The 19,468-nt window shown below is 47.4% G+C and overlaps 1 protein-coding gene across 9 annotated transcripts in view; it reads left to right on the top strand.

Moving 5' to 3' along the window:
- FRMD4A (FERM domain containing 4A) overlaps positions 1-19,468 on the top strand; it is a 359,217-nt gene that overhangs the window by 224,215 nt on the left and 115,534 nt on the right. For all 9 annotated transcript variants that reach the window (XM_039570496.1, XM_039570495.1, XM_039570497.1 and 6 more), the window contains one exon: positions 7,081-7,146. In XM_039570496.1, the coding sequence (XP_039426430.1) occupies positions 7,081-7,146 (66 nt within the window). The remainder of the gene's footprint in view (positions 1-7,080; positions 7,147-19,468) is intronic.

Below are 19,468 nucleotides of genomic sequence, written 5' to 3'. Positions count from 1 at the left end.
GGTAAAGAGGTGCGCAGGGAAAGCCAAAGGCCTCACACACAATATATTTCTCTGGTCCTATCAAACCTGTGGGAGGTGCTTCATCATTGTCAGCTTCTGTTTTCTGGCCAGTCAATCCAGCTCTGGACTATGCATGTGTTTCACAGAGCCTCAAAGCACTTCCGTAACAGGGAAACCCACACTGCTTTAGAAGGTGAAGTCTTGTTAGGCATCAGCCATTGGCTACTTCCCTTCGTATCACCATCGTCCATATCTACAGCGTATCTCTTGGGCCTTTCTTCTCAGCTTCAAACCTACATCTGCCACAAAGTTCCCTTGAAATGGAATACTTAAAAGGTTGTTCCTGTTTATTTGAATACATGACGTCATAGTTCTCTTACCAAAGTACTGCTAGAAGGTGACAAATGCCTGAGAATACAGCTGGGATACCCTTCCCAGGGAAAAAACAACTGGCTTACAGCTAACCTGTCCTGCTCCAGAGCACCAAATAGCCTTTCCCATAAGAAATAATAGCATGAACAAATTTGAATGAAAAAGCATTGTCTAATGGGTTCCTACTTCTTCATACCTGATCCCTGGAAGTGTTCGAGTCCAGGTTGGATAGGGCTCCGAGCAACCTGATCTAGTGGGTGGCATCCCTGCCTGTGGCACAGGGGTTGGAACTAGATGGTCTTTAAGGTCCCTTCCAACACAAATCATTCTGGAATTCTGTGATTCTATACTGGCTTATTTCAGAAAGCTCAGCTCATGTTTGGTACTGTGTTGTTGACCTTGACAGACAGGACAGGCTACATAGACCTCTGCTTACAAGACAGGAGTCTTGGGTCAAAATAAAATCTTTTTTCTCCCCCTTGAAAAAAATAATAACAACACAAACTATTTATCTAGGAAAGACTCGTGGAAATAAATAGTGGAAATGAGGACTGTATTGAGACAGTGAAACAATAGTTTCACCTGACTGTCTCCCATCCTCAGAGCTTTGAGCCAGTGAGGCACAGGTGCCTCAGATATTGCCCATTTTAGTGAAAAGGAAGAGCAGGGGAAGTGAGTGCGTGTGAGGGCTTTGGACTTGGACCAGAGGATGGCATGAGCAGTGCTCCAGACCATGCTCAGAGGATGGCATGACCACTGCTCACCAGTGCAGGGCAGTGGGCAAGCGCCATGGCTGGGACAGATGAACCAGATTAGCACCAACAATTATCCTCCTCCTCTTCATTACATATTTTTCCCATTGAGTCACACCTAAAGGACCAGATTTAAGCATTGGAACAGGCTTTCCAGGGAAGCCCTGGAAGTGTTTGAAAAACAAGTAAGTGTGTCACTTCACAATATGGTTTAGTGGGCATGGTGGTGTTTGGTTGAAGGCTGGGCTTGGTGTTCTTGGAAGTCTTTCCAACCTTAATGATTCTGTGACACTCTGACTGCAAAAACAAGCGAGTCCCAAGGGCAGAGCTCAGCCAGCGCTGCTCCTCACCGAGGGCAAAGTCATCTGTGGCCATGTCCCCTCTCCCAGGTCCCCATCCAGGGTCAACCCCGAGGCTCAGCTCAGACATTCCAAGAACTGTCTCACAGCCATCCTCATCCCAGCCACCATCAGTAACATTTATTAGGTCCAGATGCAGACCAGCAACAGGGAGGATGGTCTGCAAACACATGACATAAAAAGAAAGATAGTCCATTCCTCCAGGGTCTTGAAGCATGGGTGTAGGACAGGAGATGGCAGATGGATGCAGGCACATGAAGAGCCAGTGCTGGTCAGTGCAACAGGCAGCTGCTTGCCAGACTGGCCCCAGTTCAGCAAAGTGAAGTGCTGCCACATGCACAAAGCTGTGCAGACATCAAAAACACGCTGCTTTTCCCCCCTCCCTCTCTCGACAAGCTTAGGAGTTGCCAGGATGAGAAGGTGGTAAGAAGTGGTCAAGTGGGAGCAGGGTGTTTATTCTAACAGTTTACTGCAATCAGTGGGCTGTCATCTCTCCCTATCGCCTTTCAGCAGCTCTGTCCAAACAGTGGACAGAGTGACACAGATTTTTGTGGATTCAGCACAGTAATTGCCTCCCATACAGGCAGTGAGCGTTTAGGAAAGATTCTGCCTCCAATTATAATTTCTGATGTGATTCAAGGAAGAACACGCTGTATTCTTCTTTATTCCTGCAGTCACCGGCTAAAGAAACGTGCCATGGATATTTATAGAACTGACATTGTAAATAGCATTTGCATTTGGTGCCTTTGAGTTATTTAGTGTGACGGTACTTTCACCAGGAGGGACTTTTCGTTTTGAAAGGGAAAGGTTCTCTTTGGAGCCATTTTCTCCCATCTCCTTGGCTGTTTGTGTTGGATGGAGCAGTTCTGTGGGCAGTTGTGATAATTTAGTGACAAAGTGACGGCTGTACAGGGATTAGCTGAGTGTAGTGAGGGTTTTGGGGCTGTGTCACAGACAGTTTATAGGATTCTCCGAGACAATGTTTGAGTTACAGTGAAGATGAATAGAGAGGAGGGCAGTCATCAGAGCAGTTCATGGCACAAAGCAAAACAACTGCCAGCCTGCCTTCCCTAGGAAACCCATTGTGTAAATATTTGGGTAGGAACCTCCAAAGGAGATTTAAAGTCTTGTGATAAAGGTAACTAAAATGTCCTTTCCTTGAGAAAAACAGCTGCGATTCAGAAGATCCCATGAGTAACCACAAGACAGATTTCCTCTCTGTAGCATCTCTGTATTAGAGTAAACGAATGTATATGGCAGGACTTGCTGTCTCTGATGGACCTCAAAACATTTTGCAAAGGTCAGGATCAGTTTTTCCATCCTCAAGGTGCAGAAGCCAAGGAGCAGAGAAAGAATGCATGCCCTGTGTATGATTGGCCCTCCTGCAGACTAATCCAGCTCCTCAGCCACACAAACACATTGCTCCTGGTCTTCACGTGCCTTACAAGCAGTATTTGTGTTTGGGTATTGATTATATATTATCCCTAGTCTTTACACACTCATGTATATAAATGACAGAGCTTTTTAAAAGCATTCATGCTCAGTTCTTCAAGCACTTGGGGGGTCATGCTGCATGTGCAGGCACTAACAGAAGTGGCAGATTTTCAGAAAAAAATGTGACTTACTGAGATGTTTGGGGGGAAGAAAATGTGTTCTGCATTTTGGTGCATAATTTCCATCTGAGCTTGTGTTAAGTCTGGCCCATGAGATGCTCGTGGCCCATATTCACACCCAGCGCGTGCAGCTCACTGCCATATGGATGAACCGTTAGCACTCAGGAGTGTGTAACACAGTCCCACCTCTTCACATGTCTTGAGAAGCCTTGGAAATAGGAGGGATTGGTGTGGATACAGCATCCTGGCAGCGCTGCAGCTGAGTGAGCAGCAGGAATAACCATGGAACTCAACTAGGAACTCTCACCTCACTTGAAATGTCTGAGTGTTCTCTCTGTTTTGAGCATCAAGGGCATCTTAACTGTTAGGCTGAACTTGGCTTTTTAATTTCTGGAGGTAGGGAAGAGGGATCTTGCCTTTCAGAAGGAAAGTGGAGGACTGTGTTGGTACAGGAAATCTCACTGAGCTCATTGTGAAAACCAGGACTTGATTAGGACTGAACTCCCCTGTTTCCCTGCCACATCAAGTGTCCTCCTCTTCTGACAGGAAGTCTTCTTAACCATTGTTTCTTGTCCCTGTGCTGGGATTTTGCTTTTTCAAGGTGAAGGGAAAGCTATGCCTTTGTGCCTCTTAGTTCAAGTTCCTCTTTGCTTAGTTGTCCCCATCCTTCTCTGGGTATGAGCCTTGGGAAAGGAGAACATGTGGTCTCCCTCCATCCAAACTCGGGCACTCTTCAGCTCATCTTGGTGACCTCCTGCTCCCATCCGTAGGGCTTTGGTGTTGATTTCCTTTCTCTGATTGCACAGGGAAGCAGAAAGCATTCCCTGACTCGTTTCCCAGGAGCCAGCAACAGCCCCATGCACGGCAGTGCAGCAGACAGTGCAGAGCAGCCAATTTGCAGTGTCAGAGGCAGCATCTTTTACCCAGACTGTGCTAAATCAGGGCCTTCTCGCTGTGCTTTGAAATGTTCCTGTTTCTTGCTCTGACAAACTAGCAGAGTTTGTATTGATCCGACGATGCAAAAAAGCGCATAATGTGGGCTTCAGACACCTGGTGGAATAATAAAGCAGAAAGAAGGGAGGGCAGGACCATCATATTTTAGCTTATATTGAATAGGAAGCCTGTCTCTACCTTCTTTTCTTTTCTCTTGGAGAGCACTGTGCATTTCCAAGAGAAATGAAAAGCCTCATGGCTGGGGGAAGGAAACGCTTCCAACCTGTGGACCTGCTGAGCTTCAAGGGATGTTCATGAAATGCCTTTCAATTAGTCAACCACCATGTGCTGCATTTCAGAGCATTGCTTTATTCAGATATTTATTCATGTTCCCAGCTGTTTGCATTTGGGATTTCTTTTAGCAGTGAAAGCACTAAGGGGTTATGAAACTCTGGGCTGGAAAAGCATGGAGAGCTAAAGAAGCTCTGCACAGAAAGCAAGTGCTTTGCTGAAACATTAAAACACAAAGTCAGACATCTCAGAAAATGTTCCCTCTTCCCCCTTTCACCTTCTTTTATTCATATTTCAACTTTGTTATAGCAAATGGAGCATAACACACGAAAGCTGGACTGTGTTCCCATCCCTGCCATCACCACAACAAACTCATTGCTTTATCTCTTGCCTTGGGTAAAGTCATATTAAAGCTGGAATATAAGTGCACATTCCCCATCTTGGAGATGCAGTGGATATGTGGCAGTAAGAGGATGAGGGAGATGTCAAAGCACAGCTCAGGCACTCAGACTTTTATCTGCCGGGGAAGCCCAGTGAAGGAAGCTTGCAGTTCCTTGTGCCTGCATGAACATAATCCACACGACTCTTGTTCCAAGTAGGAGAAACCATTGCAAAGCCCTTCTGTGAGCCTCTGGCGTAGCTTTACAGCTGAGCTGAAAGCTGTTTAACAGTGAAAAATCTCACTCACCAAGTAATACACCTTAGGAGAAACCATATTTTGCATAACATTTCTTACTGGAGGAAATTTTCGTAAGACAATTTACTGCCATGGCAGTAACTGGCTGACATTTATGAGAAGCCTTGTTTTACAAGGTTTTCCTTTGGCTGCAATGCCAGGGCTCCAGTTGTGCTGATGGAAGAAGAGAGGGAAAGCAATGTTATTTGGCATGCAGGATACTCAGAGACGTGCTGATGTGAATAACAAAAAGGGGTAAAATCTGCGTGAATGACATGGGATTGTACCTTCCACAATTGTAAATTGTGCATAAGTTGAAGGGAAAAGCTCATTTTGACTAAAGTTTTCTCATAAGACACTCTGCATCTTGCATGGCCAGCTTGAGGTTCAATAGAGTTGTTGAAACATTTGAATGTTTGCTTTGTGGACGGGGCTGGGTGCAGGGTAAGACTCACTCCGATCCGAGCCTAAGGGAGAGATGGATGTGGGACAGAGATGTCAAGAGGGAGGACAGAATCACCCAGAAAAGGCTGATGGGCTCCTGTGCTGAGAGACAGCAGGATGAGGATGATAACTGCTGGAGACGGCTGAGGTTGCAGATCCCACGGCAATGGCCACACGTCTGGATTCTTGAATGGGCAAAGTTGATGGAGGAGCATCCACCACTGCCTCCCAGACGCCAGCACATCCAGCCCCATCAGCCACAGGAGCACCCAATTTTTAACCCACAGAGCTGAAGCAGAAAGCTGAACTGCCCTCAGTTAACCCCCCAAGCACACTTCTCCCCACTCTCTGCAAGGCAGCTTTGCATCAGGGGCTCAGCTCAGCTGGCACTGGTGGGGAGAGGTGATGGATAAGGGCAGTAATGCCCAGGATGCTGCGGCACTCATGTCTTCAGCAGTCTGTGACCCCCCTGCCAGGATCCTGTGGACCCTCTGCTCCCTTTTGGTGATGCTTTAGGACTCATCATGGCAATCAACATTATTCAATTGAGCTGGGGATCCATGCAAAGCACAGGAAGGTGCCTTTGTGGGGGTGGGTGGGTCCCTGGTGGTCTAAGCAGAGCTGTGAGACTATGCTGGGTCTGTGCCAACATGGGTCGAGGTGTGCGTGAGTGTTGTAGGGCAAGCCCACACTGGGGGGGGTGCCTGTGTGCTGCCTAAGTCGTGCTGAGAAAGGGATTTCCAAGAGCCAAAGAGGCTTAAGGCGGCCCATATCCCATTAACAGATAGTGGGATTGTGCCTGTGCCTGAAGGGCTTTGTGGGACTAAGCTGAGATCTGTAACTCTGCAAAGCGAAGTTGCTCCTCACTCACGGTGCTCTCTGCAAGAAAGGGCTTAATGCACTGTAAAGGGCTTCTCTCATATCATAGCTCATTTATTTCTTAGGGCCTCAATTGATGGACCTTGGAAATCTCATATAAATCTTGTATATGTAATAGTTTCATTGATATCATTTGCTAACTGTTGTAATAAACTGTGCTGGTATGGAAGCACCTTTGGACCAGTACAATGGTCACAAGTGGCTCCTGTGGTACATCTTAAATAGTATGCTCCAAGTAGGACAAGCCCATTTCAGGATTCAGGGCAAAGCAAACACCTGAGGCCACTCCAGGGAACACCATCAGCACGGCCCAGGGAGGAGCCTGGCTCCTCAGTACCTGTGGCATGGCTGGATCACTGCTGTTGAGGGGCTTGGGGAAACTTGCCTGGATGTCTCCTCTGCCAGCTAAGCCAGCTGCAGAGCTGGAGGCTTCAGTATGAAATGTCAGGACTTCTGTGCTGCAATCCATCCCGTGCCCCCATTGTACATACTGGAACAACCTCCTCCTGGCAGCTGCATCCAAGCAGGCACCAGACGCCGCTCCCTGACAGCTACCGGGGTGGCTGTTCTTTTTCTCCTTCCAGCCTTTTCTTTACCCTGGTGCCAAAAGATGGGGGACTAATTTAAAAAGAAATAAGTAAACACAAACCAAAAGGACTGCATCAAATGAAAGCCTCTAACTTGTGCTGGGGGATACCAGCAGCCACGTGCTGAGCTGGAACACCAAGCACCCTGACACACGTTCCTCTTCTCTCTTGCAGATGACGGAGGGTCGCAGATGCCAAGTGCACCTTCTTGATGACAGGAAGCTGGAGCTCCTTGTTCAGGTAGGAACTGCATGTTTCATCATTTGATAGTTTGCTACAGCCACAGGTTTTCACAAGCGTAGGGAGAGAAAAGGGTTTTCAGCTGATTTTCTCAGCAGCTTCACACCGTGACTGCCTACAGAGCTCAGGGAAGCTTCAGTAGTGCTGCCTGGGAAGGATCTGCAAAGGCATATCTGTGGGAAGGTCTAATTCAAGATATTTTTACTTTATTCTTTGGCAAAACTGTCCCAGTCCCTGCCAATGAGATAGAAAAGCACCACTGGTCATTTTTGACACTGTTACTATATCCCTTAACTGTGTTTTTTGAGGTACTCCTTAGCTTTGAGAAATGGATTGCATCTGCTTAAAACACTTCCAGCTTCTCTGCTCGCCATCGTGAATTGCTGGGGTTCAGTGCTGGGCTCCACACCTGCATTGGGAACGTGGTTGGCAGCAGAAGACATTGTGATGGTGCCACAGGCGGGCATTGCTTGTAGGCTCATGAGTCAAACACAAATATGTATTAAAATAAGTCCATGCTCCATCTGCCTTATTTGTTACTTTTGTAAAGAAAAAAGGAAGACTGGAAACAATGAGAGTCTGATGGTGGCTTTGTAAGGATGGGCTGGTGAAAACTATAGCGTCCTACACTTTCCTGACAATTTTGGCTCCTGTCTCGGAGATCCCCAACGGGTTAATAACAAGAATTAGAAGAATGTCTTTCCTTTTACAAAGGCTTCAGGCCAGCCACAGGCAGCCAAAGCAGCAGGAAATGAAACTTCCCATAGCACCCAAATGCCCTGGCTACAGCTGATAAGATGGGGGGCGGGGGCAGGATCCTACCCAGTACCGACAAACCTGAATGGGGATGGCTGAAGGTGACTTGAATTGCCGGAAGCACATTCAGCCTCGTTTTCTGGAAAGTTGCTTAAAAATACCATTACAAAATTGTTAGTGGGTAATGGTTTTTAAGCACATAGTCATCTAGGAGGTGAAGCCCCTCAGCTGCCCATGACACTTGGTGTGCTCAGAGAGCACCTGGATAACCATGAGTCAGGCCAGTGGGGGAAGGAGAGCAGCTAAATCAGGATGACTAATTAAAACAAAACACCATACTAATGGTCTCTGCATAGGCTGCACCAGGTTCTCTGATGCTTTGCAGCTGGCTGAGGGGAAGTTTAGTCACCTTCATCACAAGGGCACAGGGCTTGGCTTCCTATGTCATCTAAATGCCTTTTCTAATTTTTCTTAGTTCAATTAAAAATTAAAATGGACTATTGGAGAATATCTCTGCTAAAGTACTGCTCAGTATATTAATAATCACAGCTTAAAATATACTGCAGGAAATCTATGTGAGCTGCCCTGGCCAACCTACTTATTTGGGGCTTAATCAATGACAGTAAAAAACCACAGGAAAATGACAGCCAAGAAGCCTGGTCTGGGAAGATGTGTCCCCTTCTGAGGGAGCAGAAATGGTGTCACGTGATATTATGTTTTTTTAAGTGTTTGATCACACCTTCAACTCCTTGTAATCAATATAGGAAGCAAATTGCTCTGTAAATCACACTAACTAGTTTGCAAGTGACCCGTGGTTGAATTTTATTAGTACAACAAATCGTTTTGCTGTTTTCAAGTAATGTGCGAATGGAGAAAGCCAGGAGGGTGATGATGAAAAACTCATGGCCAGAAAAAGCACTAACCTCTGTTTCATGCAGTACTCAGATCTCTGAGCACCCCAGTGCCCCCATATGTACAGGAATGTCCACTGCAGCATCTCAGATGCTTTTCTGGCTTAATGACAATGCTGCTAGGTAGCTTGTACTCAGGGTGAAATCACCTTTAGGTGGAACAGATGAAGATAAAGTGGATGTTTTGGACTTGAGTATGTCTCCGGTATTAATACTCTTTGCAGATATGGGCACAACACTTCGGTTTGCCTGCTTTACAGGCAAAGCCACCAGCATTGGGGGGGTCCTCGAGCTGCTCCACAGGGGCAGGAGTGGGCTGAGGTTGCCAAGATGAGCAGCTCTTTGTCCCAGCAGGTCCTCAGTGGGCTGGGCTCCCTCTGGGAGCAACATGCGCTTTGCTAGGGGAAATCTCACCAACTGACCCATATTGTTTGTGTCTTATAATGAGATTTCAGATGAAAGTTGTTTTGTAAGTTCTGAGTAGCGTTGTTTTTATTAATGTTACCTTATCTTGTAGCTGAATTGAATTAGAAGCTGTAAATAAAATGTTCATCCAAGCCCAAGCTTCTGGCTGTCACTTCAAAGCTGTATTTTTCCATGAGTGTCTTGCCACGGGCTGGAACAGAGGGCTGGTTTGCTGGGTTTTGCCATGAAAGAGGTTCCTCCATAACTTTGTTGGGCCTCAAGATCTGGACCTGCATTGGCTTGAATTGCTCAGGAGTCAGTCTCTTAAATTCTCATGTGAAACTTCCTTCTTTTCACCAACCTCAACCTTTTTTGGAGGCTTTTCCCTTCCTACGGGAAGTTTAGGAAAGACCACTGGGGATCAGCAGAACTGCTTTCTCTGCCGCAGGTGAGATCAAAATAGCAGCCTAACCTGCATCTGGCTTTACACTGCCTTTCAGTTCTTGTGTGTGTGATATCAGGTGCTCTGCCCAGTGGAGAGTTCAGAGGTCCTGCTGCTGTATTTTCATAGAATCACAGAATCATAGAAAGGTTTGGGTTGGAAGAGATCTTAAAAACCATCTAGTTCCACATCCCCTGCCATGGGCAAGCCACCTTTAACTAGAACTGAGTAAAGAATTTCTTCCTAACATCTAATCTAAATCCCTCCTTTTTTTAGTTTAAAACAGTTCCTCCTTTTCCCCTCTCTATCTGCCCAAGGAAAAAGTAACTCTTCCTCTTTTTAATAAGACTCCTTTAAGTACTGGAAGGCTGCAATGGGGTCTCCCTGGAGTCTTCTCTTTTCCAGGCTGAACAACCCCAGCTCTCTCCTCTTTTCTTCATGGGAGAGATGTTCCAGCCCTCTGATCATCTTTGAGGTACTCCTTTTTGGTGTAGAAAAAAAACAGCAGAAGATGGTGGGTCTGATTGAAGGAGAGAGCTGGGTACCACTCCTTCAAAAGGATGCAGGAGGGCTCCTGGAGCGTCTTGAAACAGCTTTGGCCAGTGATTCTGGGGAGCTGAAATTATTTCTCCTCCTGCCTCAAGTGCTGCTGGGCAAAACCGGATGCATCTGGGAACAATCAGGGTGTTTGCAAAAAGCAGTGTATTAAGCAAATGTACTCCCTTTCTGTCTGTGAATTAGCTGTGATCAGACTCGGGGGTTTATGAATATGTCATTTGAAACGTATCAATTGCTGAGTAATGAGGACCATACCCCGGGCTGCAGGAGGACAGGGAGTGGAATTGGTGCTTCTGCACACAGGAGTCACCAGTGGCTCAGCGTGACAGCTCTGCCAGGCCAGATTGAAATGTTTCGACACCACAAGTTCGCTCCCAAAACTGCAAAGACCCCTCTGACAGGCCACACAGATATTTCCAGTGGGACCCACCAGGCACATAGGTTTTATTTTCATTCCCATACCCCAAAAGTGAGATTTTGGCTCTGAGGCAGCATTTATAACCCCTTCTGTGAATGTTGGCTTGCTTCAGTGTTGGCACAGAGTGCAAGGGTTTGGGGTTACCATCATCTGGAAAGAGATCCTGGCTTTACTGAATCAAAGGGTCTTGACTGAAGTCTTTTCCTCCCAAGTTGAGCGGCTGCAGAGTGATGCAGCAGCAGCTAAGGAAAAGCAGAAACACAGGCTTTGCAGATAAAAGAAAAGCTTCCCCAATGTGTTTTGTCAGATAAATGCTGAAATTTAGAAGGGCTAATCATAAATGGAGACAGAGGAGGATCATATGGAAATCTCTTCCTGAGGGTCTGAAACTCAAAGGCTGTTTGACTTGGGATTAGGGAGAAGAGTTGTATTTGGTGTGTGTTTCATTTGATAAATGCCTGTTGAAGATCTGGGGTGTGTGGCAAGTTTACACAGTATGATTTTTTGACAGTTTTTTCTTTCTGAGCAGAAGCAGAGTGTGGCTCCTTGGATCTTAAGATCTGGGGTTTTTTTCCTTTCTGCTTGATGCATGTTTATTTTCTAGCACAGTTCTTTTTTTTAAGTGTTTGGCTTCATCCAGCTGATCATTTTCAGCAAGCAAGAGCCTTTTCTTATTTCTGGAAAATGGATTGCCTCCATTCCCCACTCTGAGCCTCCCTCTCTGTTATATTGTTTCCCAGTGACCGTGTATCATTTGTCTGCTGCACATGAAAGGTTTGTGTTGCTTTATTTAAAGACTTCTGCATAATTGGCTATTCATTCCTTTTCATGTGGGTTTTATAAACATGGTTCTTTTTCTGGGATGGCTGAATCAGGCAGCCTGGCTTGATCCCGGCTCCTGCACCGGCTGGCGGTGCCTGTTATCTGACAGCAGCTCCAGCAACTGTCATCCAAAAGTGTTAAGCCTCCTAATTCTTTCTCTCTGGAGGAGCTATTGCAGAAATTGAGCTCATCCGAGGCTCATAGCAGAGCTGTCTGTGGGGTCTGGAGGCTCTGCAATTCGATTGTAGGAAATATCTGGGCAATTTGTTGCTAACCTTCTTCCCAGGAAGCACTGAGCCTGATTTGGAAGAGCCAGGGAGAAATGGGGAAGTCAGCACAACCCATAGGTATTTTGGTGATTAACCCACCTATACGTTCATGTTGACATTTCTTGAGTAACTCTTCTTGCAGCATTTTTATCTCCCAGCTGCCGTGCAAGTGCACCCAGAAACACGTTAGCAGTGATATGCACAGCCAAAATTAATGGGATGCACTGGACCTCCAGTGCCTTGCTCAAAACCAACTCTGCTTTGAGTGAGTCAGGAATCTTTCAGGAGCCCAGGATTTGTTTCCAGTGCACTTGCCGTGGTTCAGCGTCTCATCCCCAGGAACCGCCTCAAAGCCAGACTGGGAGACGCTGGAGCTGTGAGCCAGAGCCGGGCTGGCAAAGTGCCCTGTGGGCTGCTGACTCACTGCCACACGGATGGATGTCACCAGCGTGGCTGTCCCAGTGCAGATGCTCCGTTTGGAGCACACCGGTGTCCCTCACTACTCTGGGATCAGCCTCACTAGCACCAGCCTAAGGTTCGGTGTCCTGGGGAAGCAATGGCATATTTTGAGAGCAATAGCTCCACTAATTATAGCTGGAGGGAGAAATAAAATGTTCTGCTCTCCTCCCAGGAATCTGTTATATTTTTTGCAGTATTTTCAGTACTGCTTGTGATCAAGAAATTGCAATCCATGGGGTTTTATCCATGTTTTGTTGCAATCTCCCTTCTGTATGCCAATGAGCAGGGTGGTTACCTGGGCTGGCATGGTGGGAAAACTGCAAGGGTTCCCCTTCAGGTGGTGCTGAGGCTGGCACCTGCCTGTGTTGGGAGAAGCTGTCTAACTTTGGATACAGGTTTTGCATGAGGACCACAGCGATACATTCCATGCTCAGTGAGGGATAAACAAGCCCCAGGACGGTCTCAATCTCCCTGGGGAAGCCACAATAATTGCAGAAGAATGGGGTCCAGCCCTGCTCCACTGCCAAAACTGGGGATCCTTTTGGAAACATCAGCCCTGGGGCTGATGCAGAAATGCAGCCGTGCAGCCCTGACCATAAATGGAGATGTTTGGGTGCCAGTAGCCGTCCTTGCCATGCGGAAGAGGCAGCCCCGGTCCCTGCAGCACACCAGGCTCTGCTCCAAAGGCGTTTTTAACTGTCCCTGTGGAAGGAGGGAGCAGCCAGTGGGCTGGGAGCGAGGAGGCAGGAGCGAGCACAGGGGTGAGTACCACCCTGCTGACCCCGCTGCCCTCCCCTACACCCTTGCAGGAGTATCAGGTGAATATATTCTTGGAGTTGCCTATAGGGCATATCCTACTGGTCATGGAGATCTGGGATGGGCTGGTGATGATGCCCTTGGTGAGTGCCCGAGAAAGGATCCCTGCATCCCCTCATCCTACCCAGCCTCTCCACGCCTGCAGTGAAGCAGCTGAAAAATGTTCCTTCAGCTTCATACAAGGACTCAGAATTGACTTGATTTCTGGTGGTCCTCTGAGTGGCTCTCAAGGTTGTGGGTTGGTGTGTTGCTCCTCCAAAGAAACAAAGCATGTTTTGTGTAGGCAGACAAATAACTGGAGACCAGGCTGAACATGAGTGGAGTTTTCTACTAGGGATCTGGCAGGATCTAGTCCCTCACACTGAGAAAATGTGCAAACATTGGATTTGGATCATAATTTAAAATAAATTTGAGCTGAAGGGGGCTCAATTCTGCCTTTCAGAAAGGAGGCTTTATTTTACCAAACTGCAGTGCTAGGACTTTGGTTTCTTTAGGAAATAAATCCTGATTTACTACAGAAAGAGTGAGACTGTAGTCCAGCTCAGCAAGTGTTTGCAAAATTGCAAAGGAGATGTTTTAACATCTTTGGCATTAAAAATTATGGAGCTCCAAAGCATTGGATCAACTCAGAAGGATCCTGCCAAGCACTGTCTGAAGTAGGGTTCATATCACCGGGACAAAGCACACAATTGCCCCTTCACAGCCTGTGGCTCACGACAGATGAAGAGTGTGAAGCCTCTCTCCTGACAGGAAAGACTTATCCTGGCCTTCCTGTGCTTCCCAGGTTCCTGTTTGAAACTTCTGATCATTTTGAGCACAGCTGCAAACTGCAGATACATGGCGGGGCTTGGTCACCATAGGATGGGGAGAGATGGAGGGGACATTGCTCTGCTAAAAGGGAGGTGGAAGCCCGGACTGGCAATTCATGTCTGTGCTCTCACTGAGCAACCAGTGAACAGTGAGTTAAGAGCTTTTCTGCTGAAAAGTTGTCTCTTCACAAAAAAAAAATATATATTTAGTGCTTCTCCAAGGTAAATGTGGTGCTGGGAGTGTGGTGCTGGGAGCATTCCCAGTCCGCACACCTCCTGCAGACACAGTTGGTGCACAATACCTAGATGTTGTCTTAGACCAGGTAAATGGGTAAATGAAAAATGGACCAGGAGAGCCAGGTGCGCTCCCAAATCCATCCTTCCAGCCTGCAAGGTGTGCCTGTGTTGAGCTGCTCTGCAAAGCCTCTCTAATCTCTCAAAAAGCACCCAGCACTGCTATCCATGGCCTACAGAGCTTATGGTGTCAGACTGGAGGGCTGTATCTTGGGGGTTCAGTTCTCAGCTTAGGCTCCGCTGAACCAAGAAGTCCACAGAAGTCAAGCCTCTAGGGGAGAGTGTTTGCTTGAAAATGGAAATGGAAGAGCACAGGGGCAGAAAATAAAGAAATTTGATGTGCAGAGCTGGGGAGTGAACAATTCAGCTTAAGAGCCAGAGGGATCTCAGGCAGGATGAAGGTGGCAAAGCAGATAATCTCAAGGTTGCCCTTGATTATGAGGGCAGAACTGAAAAGATTTGGGAGAGGAAGCAGAATTAGCATCTCAGGGGGAAATCCTGAGTTCAGAAACTAGGGGTGAAGAGCCTCTGCTGTGCACCCTGGCTTGGCTCCATTAAGAGCAACAGAGTGGTGCTAGTCCAAGCTCAGCAGCTCCCAAGTCTGCTGGATGCTCCAGGCTCCCTGGAGCTCACCATGGGTGAGAATGGACATGGCCCCTGTGCTACAGAGAGCATTCCAGCGATGGAGCTTCCACAGGAGAACATTCCAACAAGGCAGCCTGTGCAGAGCAAGCTGGCAGGTAATGCACATCAGTGAGGGTCACAGGGAGCAGGATTTGAAGAGGTCAAGTAGGGTGCACAGCTGCAGGCAGGGATCAGCAGTGAGCCCAAACAGACAGGGAACACAGAGAGCCTCCAAGGGGATCTGCCATGCAGGAAGGTCAATCTGGTCAAGCAGCTCTAGAGAAAGCAGAGCTGTGTCTGGGAAAGGCAAGACTGGAAATTAATGAAACCCAGCAGGGATAGTTCAGCCCATCCAGATTCGTTCCTCAGCATAGGCATGGGAGGAGCACGAGCAGAAGCTGGGACAGGTGGAGGCAGGGGGCAATAGCCGCTGGGAGCAAAGCGTCCCCTGAGAACGTGTCGGGTCAGGACTGACCTTGCCGAGAGCAGAGGTACTCCTGTGTCTTGAGGAAGTTAATTGGAGGGGAGGATGCTTCCCTGGTACAGCAGTGCTGCACATTCCCTTCATTCTGAGCTGCCTGATGGCTTCTGAGAAATGCTTAGAGCTGGTTTTCCCCATGTGCCCCAAGACTGAACCTGAACCCTGCACGTGTGCCAGGTGCCACATGAGGAGCCTCAGGAAAAAGACTCCCACAGCAAAGTACTTACAGCCTCATAAGAAAATGAGCTGGGAATGGCAATCATTGCCCTCCGCAGAGTGAAATGAGGGTGTGATTTCCAAAGGCCTGCATAATCAATATCCCTATTATCAGTCTTCCAGAATAAATTGCTTTTAAACTAATACAGGCTGGGGAGATATCCATGAGCTGTCAGGAGAGAGATAAGCTGAAGACACATGTTTATTCATACTGCATATGCTGAAAGCAGGATGTTCTTTGCAGCTGGCTAAATGGGGGCGAAGATATTCAGCAATTTTTTGCAATTCTTCTGCTAAAATTTGTCAAATATCCTTAATTTTGAGAACACCTGGAACTTTTCAAACTTACGGGGGGAGCTGATGAAAATCCCACTAAAACATCTGGTGAAGGGAGAAAGTTATTTCCTTTCCTGTGAGGTAACTCCTGAAGTTTTGCAGAACATCAGCAATTTAAATTGTCCTGCCGACCTCCCACCACATACACCAATACAGGAATGGCACATCCAGCATCTAATGGGTCTGCTACAGAGAAAACATCTCACTCACAGTTACTTGGGAGAAATTCAGAAATCCACTATTGTTTCTGACTGGCTCAGCTGCTCTGTGGCTTCAGTGGAGCTTTTGTTCAGCCTGGACCAACCTGCCAGTGTCCAACAGTGGCTGTGAAATATGTCATTGTATCCCATGAGATGCTGCTCCAGCCATGGACAAGCCAGTGTCCCCCAGCCTTGCTTCCCCCACCCAGGGACAACTGCAGGATCTGCTCAGCCATGAGGCACCAACAAGCTCAACAGTGGAAATAAGTTTAGCAGCAGGACAATGAGGCTGAAATGCACAGAGCTCCTCCTGCTCTCTGCTGCTGCTCCTTCCCGGTGGAGTAGCCCTTGTGCTGGTGCCACATCCCATCCCTTGCCTTCAGCCCCAGCCTGTCTGATGTGTTCCATGGCAGGCAGTGGTGAGATTAATCTCTTCTAACTTAAGGCATAAACAGTGTGGGTGTCTGTGCCTGAGCCATGATTTTAGAGACGATGGAGGGAAGAGGGCACTTGTAGGGCACAGCTGAGCTCATCCTAAAAGGGATCATCTGAAATGAGTCATGCCCCTTTCTCTCCTCAGCTGCAAAAAGACTCTGCAATCAGCTCTCATAGGTATTCACACTGTGGGTGGTTGTGTGCGGTCACACCAGTCCTGTTCTGGCTCCAGCTCCTCCTTTCGTGTCCTCCTGGCCGGACAGGAAACCCAAGGAGATCAGAAAGCGCTAAATGTGGCACAAGACAGAATCTACCTCCTGGAAGGTAGTGGAAATAGAAAATTATTTTTTTTATAGCATGGTCTGAGCAAGCAATTTTGAAAAATAATAACAGATGTACCAGAGATGATTCCAGGAGATATTGAACAGTCCAGAGGAGTGTAGCTCAGGAGAAATGATGAATGAGGCAGCATAGAAGATTTGCTTTTGAGCAAGGTAAAAAAGGTGCATTTCCAATTGGAGCTAGCATTTCAGGATGGAACATTTCCCTTTATTGCTGCCATCAGGCTGTGCAGCACAAGTATGAGGTTGATAGTGAATGGGCGAGCAGCTTGATTGTCTAAGCTGCGTTACTCAGCTTATAGAAAATAGTTTTCTATTCCCTTTCCTTTTCAGCCTCAGTGGATGCAGCTTAGACAAAAGATCTCAACTTTCAACCAGAAGGCAATTCCTTCAGCACAGCACAGTGAGAGTTTTGGCCACAACTGAGGCTGCTGGGCTCAGGGGCATTGCACATAATGAGTAAAAAGGGTCTTGACTGTCTCACTGGGAAATTATTTCCTTTCCCTTTCCCTTGCTGCAAGTAACCCAAAGCAGCAGCTGACCATGGCTGTGTGGTGTCAGGTGGGAACAGTTTGCCTGCAGCCACAGATTCAGGCCACGTAGTTTAGAGCAGCTCAAACCTGTGCTTAAACAGACACAGGTCTGAGCATCACACCTGACAATGGCACCAAGCGAAGCAAAGATGAGCTGGGTCTGGCACCAAGGTGCTACTAGCAAAGGCTGCTGGGTCTAGTTCAGCCCACCTGTGGCACAGGAGGAAAAGTGGCACCTGTGACCACATAGAGGGGACAGAAGGCTTGGAATGGGCAGAACAGGCATGCAAGGACACCATGCTGCCCTTTCTGAGGGAGACCTGAGTGTTCCTCAACCCTGCTTACCCCACCTCTCCCTCTACAGTCCCGATCCATTCCCTCTGCTTTTGTCCAGGAGTGTGTTTTTTTAGGCCCATTCTCTCTGGAATGATGCAAAATGCCATCCTCAAGTGTTAGAGCAAATCTCCAACCCCCAACCCTTGCCATATTTCCAGTGTGTGGCTTGTTGCTCCTTTCTCTCTCTATTTTGGGGAAGTGCCTGATGATGGGGAAACTTTGGGCTCTGTGAAGTCAAAATGGATTTGTCTCTCTCTTTGGTGGATGATTTCCCCGATTTCCCCTCCTCCCCCAGGGCTGCAGTAGCTTGCTGACAGCAGCACAGCCATGAGTTGGGTGCCTGGAGAAGGAGCGAGGCAGTCACTGCAAGCACAGAAAGGCTGCCCGTGGCACTTGTGTCAGCCACAATACTGGATATCATCAGAAAAACCATCAGCTTTTCTAATTTTCAGGACAAAGGAGATGGCTCTTGGCTTATAATTGGGTCATGCTTTAAAAAAACCTGCATGAGCTCATCATAAGCAACAAGCTGTACCCCTTCTCCCCTTATATTCCTGCCCCGACCTCTCCCAAAGAAGCAATCCTTTTGGATGAGAGGTTGTTAATACAGATAGGATGTCTTTTACTTTCCCATCTCTGTGCACTCAGACATGGCTCATTACTGTTATGTTTGAACGAAAACGCTTCTGTTATTACCTTTGCTGGGAAACTGCCCATATTTGGGGAGGAAGAAGCACAATTCTAAATCTGCCTTGGGAGGAAGCTTCAGTCTCTGTTCCGACTTCGAAGATATCTTGGTAGCAGGTCAAACCAGATTCTTGGAGGTAGAGCCAGCAAAACATACCAGCTCTGAAAGGTTTTCACCTTTGGGAAAATTGATTCATAGTACAGATTTTGGTTTAATGAGTCATCTCTATTTTGGAGTCTCCCCTTCTCTGTGCAGCCTGTCTCCAGCATCCCCATTAACAGAACAAGAATAATCTCTCCTGTGCAAGCAGGCAGCAGACTAACACTGCAGCCTGGTCCCCATCACATCTGCCTTCAGGAGCCGCCATCCTCTTTATCCCCTGGAATAACACAGGCCGAGTAGTACAGGCATCCCCTCATATTCTCACAGGCACCAGATACATTTTGGGCCACTGGGATCAAACTGCCAAGCTGCAGAGGTACCACTGGCTCATTGCTGGGTGTATAACCCTGTGGTTGCAGTGCAGGATGGAGAAATTGGGGGTTGGAACAGGAGGCACGGCAGTGACTAAATGCAACCTGACGAGATCATGAACAGGCCAGCAACTTCCAGCTCATCCCAGCCCTCCTGGCTTGGCAGCCCAGACAGTGTTAGAGACTTCAGCTTGTCAGAGTGGATCTTGTAAGATATATAACTTACACTGGTCTCCTGGAAAAGGGATGAATGAAAGAGATTGCATCTGCCCTTTTTAAGAATAAAATAAACCAAACAAGCCAAGCCATTTTCACTTCATTTCCCCTCCTCACTTTGAATCCAACTTCAACCAAACGGCATTTAATGCATAGAGTTGTTCTGACCCACATGGTGATGTGGGCAATGCCACTGCTCATGTTTCCCCAGTCCCTCTGATGTGTATTGGTTTGTTGTTTTATTGGTTATTGTTTGTTGCTTTTATGCCAGCATGCATGCATCAGTCCCACGCAGCCAGACCATTGCATGGGACGAGCCTCCCACTGCTGAGCAGCTCGAAGGGAAAAAGAGTGTTTGGCTGTGGCATTGGCTTGTGGAATTTCTTGATTACCAGAAAGACTAGTTTTTGGATTAATTTTGTTCTGTCTTTTGAGGACATTTCAGCAGTAGACACCTGATTAGAATACCTTTCCTCTTGGGCTG

Source organism: Corvus cornix, chromosome 1A (assembly GCF_000738735.6).
Source record: "Corvus cornix cornix isolate S_Up_H32 chromosome 1A, ASM73873v5, whole genome shotgun sequence".
Classification (NCBI taxonomy): Eukaryota; Metazoa; Chordata; class Aves; order Passeriformes; family Corvidae; genus Corvus; species Corvus cornix.
Note: the sequence above shows the minus strand (reverse complement) of the source record. Positions and strands in the feature narration are given on the sequence as shown.